Source organism: Dipodomys ordii, unplaced genomic scaffold (assembly GCF_000151885.1).
Source record: "Dipodomys ordii isolate 6190 unplaced genomic scaffold, Dord_2.0 Scaffold165, whole genome shotgun sequence".
In the NCBI taxonomy this organism is placed as follows: Eukaryota; Metazoa; Chordata; class Mammalia; order Rodentia; family Heteromyidae; genus Dipodomys; species Dipodomys ordii.
The window spans coordinates 530,669-536,668 of record NW_012267381.1 but is presented as its reverse complement, the minus strand read 5'-3'; the positions used below and the strand labels follow the sequence as shown (position 1 = coordinate 536,668).

Genomic DNA, 6,000 nt, shown 5'->3' with positions numbered 1-6,000 from the left:
GCGCTCTACCACTTGAGCCACAGCACCACTTCCAGCTTTTTTCTTTTTGCTTATGTGGTGCTGAGGAATCGAACCCAGGGCCTCAGGCATGCAAGACAAGCACTCTACCACTCACCTTCCCAGGCCCTGGGAGAGGAGCTTTTTCAACTAAGAGTTCACTGGAGAATAAAGCTAGTGTTTAATACTATGATACACATAGCATTCACTCTAGATCATGAGCAGTTTATAGGAGACATTTTACTATTTTTTTTTATTTTTTTGCTAGTCCTGAGGCTTGAACTCTGGGCCTGGGTACTGTCCTTGACTTCCTTTTGCTCAAGGCTAGCACTCTGCCACTTGAACCACAGCACAACTTCCAGATTTAATTGAAGATAAGATTTTCATAGACTTTCCTGCCTGGGCTGGTTTCAAACCAAGATCCTCAGATCTCAGCTTCTTGAGTAGCTAGGGGTACAGGCATGAGCCACCAGCTCCTGGCTACATTCTGTTTTAAAAATAAGGATTAAAAAATGAATAATGTAAAGTAACATAGCTATGAAATGTAGAGTCGCAGATAATTTAATAAAGGATATGACTGATGTTTGATTGTTATTTCTATTTGCTTATTTCTAGGTCAGCCGACTGTTGATTTTGGGAGGTGCTAATATTAATTACCGGACAGAGGTTTTAAATAATGCCCCAATCCTGTGTGTCCAGTCTCATCTTGGTTATACAGAAATGGTGGCCCTGCTTTTGGAGTTTGGGGCCAATGTGGATGCTTCTTCTGAAAGTGGCCTGACTCCTCTGGGATATGCTGCAGCGGCAGGGTTCCTGAGTATTGTGATGCTGCTGTGCAAGAAACGGGCCAAGGTAATGGCTGCCCACCACTACTACTTTCCTTTTCTTCCTATGGAGAGTCTTTCTTAGTATCTGTGCTATTTCAGAAGTCTGGGTATATCATTAGCCCAAAGAGAGACTCACTTAAATCTCATACAAGTGCCAGGTATAGTGGCTCATGCCTATAATCATAGTTACTCCAGAGGTGTAGAATAGACAGATCAAGCTTTGAAGCCAACCTGGGCAGAAACTCCAGGAAACCCCCATCTCAACCAATAAAAAACTGAGTATGGTGACATGTCAATTTCATTCTTACACAAGGAAAGCATAAACTGGATCACTGTCTAAGCCAGTCCAGACCTTAATGCAGAAAAAAAGATGCTGAAAGATAATTTTTTAAACAATGAAAGCAGAAAGGGCTGGGGGCATGATTCAAGGAGTAGAGTACTTACCTGGCAAGCTCAAGGCCCTGAATTCAACCTCTAGTACTATCTTGTGGATCAGTGACAACCCAGGTAAAAACTTAGCAAGATTCCATTTCAATAAGCCAGGCATGATGGTACATGCTAATGATCCTAGCTACTTCAGAGGCTGTAGATAGGAGAATTGTGGTATGATACTACCATCACCACGCTGAGCAAAAACACAGGACACTACCTGAAAAATACAACTAAACAGCAAAAAATAGCTGAGGGATATGATTCAAATAGTAGAGTGCCTTAATAGCAAGTGTTGTGAGACCCTGAGTTCAAACTGTGGTAGCACCAAAAGAAACAAACACTCTACCTTCCAGCAGATAACTGACCTACTTTCTCAAAAGTCACTACTGCCAAACACCAAACTAATTCTTTCCATTCTTACTCTTCTAAGCCCCTCTTCTAAGCCTCTCTATAGTAACAGTAACATTGCACTTTTAATATCCTAGTTCTCCTGATTCTCTAGTTGCTTTTCTCTCATTCTTTTCCCAATAGAACTATTGTAATGCTAAGTATGAGGAAGATCACCAGCCTCGTGGTCTCAGCATTAAAATCACAGGCTGGATTCTATTATACCTATATTTAAGTGAGTCTTAACTTCTTATTACTAATTCCTGAAACAGTTTGGAGCTCTAGCTCATGTTTTTAACTGCCTACTTGACAGTTGTGCTGTTGTGCCTGGATACCTCACTGGTACTTCACATTTAACTCTCTAACACAGCTGTCATCTTTACCCTGGAACTACCTCTTTTTCCTAGCTTTAAAAATGTTTCCCCAAAACTAAAAAAGATGTGATACTTTCCCTTCTGTTGTCTCTTCAAATTCATCTAATAGCCAACTCTTTTCAATTTTATCTTGAAAAAAGTTTGAACAGCCATTCCTTCATGTCCATTGCAACTGCTACCGTCCTCCTAAATTGTTCTATCTCCTCGTATGACAAGCTCCCTTTTCAGATTCTAGCCTTATCTATTACATTCCATTTTCTTTTTTTTATTATTGTTAAGGAGTTGTACTAGGGGGTTTCAATTCCATAAGTCAGGTTATAAGTCCAGTGCTTCTTGTTCAATGTCATCATTTTCCCCCATTTCCCATCCCATCCCTACCCCTCAAGTTATGTAGGTCATTTTTTTTACATAATGTACACTGAATGTAATGACTACATTAGCTCACCCTTCCTTCTCCGTTCCTGTGCTCCCCCTTTTGCCCACCCACTAGAACATATTTTCACTTCCTGGTATTCATTGTGATAAATAATATATTAGTTGTTCAGAGGAGTTACACCTTTAGATTCTACCCCTAAGTATAACCTCCTTTAGTTAGTGTGTAAATGCATTGAGCTCTATATATATATTATCATGCCTAGTTGTATTTTAGGTTAGCTTCTACATATGAGGGCAAATACGTGCTGTTTGTTTCTCTGAGACTGGCTTACCTCACTTAACGTGATTTGTTCTAGGTCCATCCATTTCTCTGCAAATGGCATAATATTTTTCTAGTGGATGAGTAAAAGTCCATTGTGTATATTTTCTTGATCAACTCATCTGTTGTAAGGCATCTGGGCTGTTTCCAGATTCACTATTGTGAATAGTGCAACAATGACCATGGTTTTACAGTGTCTTCATCAAATACTGACTTACAATTTTCTGGGTAGATGTCCAAGAATAGTATGACGGGACCATATGGTAGGTCCAGATTTACTTTTTGGGGAATCCCCAAAGCACCTTCCAGAGTAGTTGTACTAGTTTACATTCCCAATAACAATGTAATAGAGTTCCTTTATCCCCCACATCCCCATCAGCATTTGTTATTATTAGAATTCTAAGGGGTAAGATGGAACCTCAGTGTTGTTTAGATTTACATTTCCTTTGTGGCCAGGGATGTTGAGCATTTTCTCATGTGCTTATTGGCCATTTTTTTGTTATTATTATTGCAAAGGTGATGTACAGAGGGGTTACAGTTACATAAGGTAATGAGTATATTTCTTTTTTAGCAGTGTTATCCCTCCCTTGTTTTCTCACATCCCCCTCAACTCCCCTCCCCTCCAAGCTGTAAAGTTCATCTCCAACATAGTGTCTATTGCATTGGTTCACCCTTTACCCCACTGTTTCTGTGATTCCCCTTCCTTTCCTCAAATCAGATAAACTTATATACAAGACAAAGGGTACAGAAATCAATAGCAGTGACAACAGGGAATAAACCAAAGGGGGCAGGGGGAGAAAGAAAGGAAAAAGAAATAACTACAAACAGTTCGCTAATCAAAAAAACCTCTTGTTTCCATTTCTTGGAGTTCATTTCTATAAGGATCATTTTATATAGCCATATGCACATAGTTATTGAGATGTTGTGATCCTCTGCTAAGAATATCCTAGACATATTCTAGTTATTACAACTGACAGAACGCATACAGCTTATGTTTCTTTGGGTCTGGCTTGCTTCGCTTGATATAATTTTTTTTTCAAGTCTTTCCATTTCTTTACTAATGGAGCAATGTCATTCTTTCTGATAGAAGCATAGAATTCTTCTTTCTTACTTCTGAGAAGCCTCTGTTTAATTCCTTTGTTCATTTATTGATGGAGTTATTAATTTGGTGGAGGTTAGTTTCTTGAGCTCCTTGTATATTTTGGATATTAGACCCTTGTTGGATGTATACCTTTTCCCAGTCTGTTGGCTATCTTTTTAGTTTAGTAACTATGTTCTTTTCTGTGCAGAAACTTTTTAGTTTGATATAATCCCATTTGTCAAGTCTCTCTCCTATTTGCTGTGCCCCTGGGACTCTCTTCAGAATGTTCTTGCCTATGCTAGTAAGTTCTAATGTTTCTGAACTCAGTCTTATAGTAGTTTCAAAGGTTCAGGTCTGACATTGAGGTGTTTGAACACACCATCCTCTTGATTTCTTTAAGTCTTTTATTTTGAAATAATTTATAGGCCTGTAAAACCATTACAAAAATAACTCAGGAAGTGCTCATATATGTCCATTCAGTGTCTTCTAATGTTAACAGTTTAAGTAACCATATTCATAATATCAAAACCAGATAATGGTATCTACTGGCCTTATTGAAATTTTCCCATTTGTCCCACTAATGCCTTTTTTCAATTACAAAAGCCAGTTGAGGATTCTATATGACATTTATTGTATTACATTACAGTAGTTCCTCAATTTTGTGGGGTTTTTTCACTTGTATTATTTAACAGTTTTGAAGAATACTAGCCAGTTATTTTGTAGACTGTTTTTTCGATTTGAGGCTGGAAGAGTGGCTCAAGTGGTAGACTACCTGCCTTGTGCCTGCCCTGAGTTCAAGCCCCAGTACCACCAAAAGAAAAAAAGTTTTTAAATTGGGTTTGGTATTTTCTCGTTAGATTTTAAATATTTTTGGAAAGAATGCCATAGCAGCAATACTGTACCTTTAGTGAAATTCAGCACTTGAGGAACATAATGTCAACATGTCCTACTATAGATGACAACTTTAATTATTTGGTGAAAGGGTAGTGTATTCCAGCTTTCAACTCTGAAGTTACTGTTTTTCCCTTCATAATCAAGGAAAATACCTTTAAGGCAAATAATTTGAGACTAGTCAGATAGATATCTTGTTTCTCATTATACTTTTATCTACTAGCTTTGAGATTCATCATTGATTCTTGCTGCGATAACTTCTGTTAAGATGTTTATCACAGAGGAATCATTCTCATTATTCCTTTAATGTTTTGTTTTGTTTTGTTTTTTGTCAATTGTGGGGCTTGAACTCATGGCCTGGACAGTCTCCTTGAGTTTTTTCGCTCAAGGCTAGCACTCTACCACTTTGAGCCACAGCACTACTTCCAGTTTTCTGGTGGTTAATTGGAGACAAGAGTTTCATGGACTTTCCTGCCCTGCCTGGCTCAAACCACGATCCTCAGATGTTAGCCTCCTGAGTAGCTAGATTACAGGTGTGAGCCACTGGCTTCCTTCAATATTTATTGTTAGGAATTCTACTGCTAAGAAGAATTCTGCCTTGCTTCCTATGTTTACTTATTCAGTTGCTTATTTATATTTATATCACTATGAGTCATGGATATTTTATTCTATAGCATGTAATCCATTACAACTATTATTTTTTGTCCTTCAGATTGACCCAGATTTGATAGTTGTTTCAGGTTGGTTGCTGGTCCTTTCAACACCCCTATTATTTTTTTTTTCTCGGTCATGAGGATTGACCTCTGGGCCTGGGCACTGTCTCTGAGCTCTTCAGCTCAAGGTATGAGCCACCAGCGCCCAGCCCCCTGCTATTTTTTTGAGTACTTCCTTATTTCTTGTACAAGATGTTTCAGACATCTCATATTACTACTGTCACAGCTCTGAAGTTAGTCATTTCTCTAAGGAGTCATGGTTTCTTTCATTCTTCCCCCTTAGTTTTTGAAAATATAGTTCTGAGCATAATAACTCTCAATGCCTCATTACTACTTACTGATTAAATTTAGATCACTTAATCTGGCATGTCTACACTGTCAACTTTTTTTTGGTCGGTCATGGGGCCTGAACTCTGGGCCTGAGGGCTGTTTCTCAGCTCTTGGCTAGTGCTCTACCACTTGAGCCACAGTGCCACTTCCGGCTTTTTCTGCTTATGTGATACTGAGGAATCAAACCCAGGGCCTCATGCATGCAAGGCAAGCACTCTACCACTGAACCACCTTCCCAGCCCTACCTACATTGTCAACCTTACAGTTTAGATTT

At 38.8% G+C, this 6,000-nt stretch overlaps 1 protein-coding gene across 1 annotated transcript in view; it reads left to right on the top strand.

Moving 5' to 3' along the window:
- Tanc2 (tetratricopeptide repeat, ankyrin repeat and coiled-coil containing 2) overlaps window positions 1-6,000 on the top strand; it is a 278,406-nt gene that overhangs the window by 238,700 nt on the left and 33,706 nt on the right. The window contains exon 15 of the mRNA XM_013033239.1: window positions 613-849. Within this exon, the coding sequence (XP_012888693.1) occupies window positions 613-849 (237 nt within the window). The remainder of the gene's footprint in view (window positions 1-612; window positions 850-6,000) is intronic.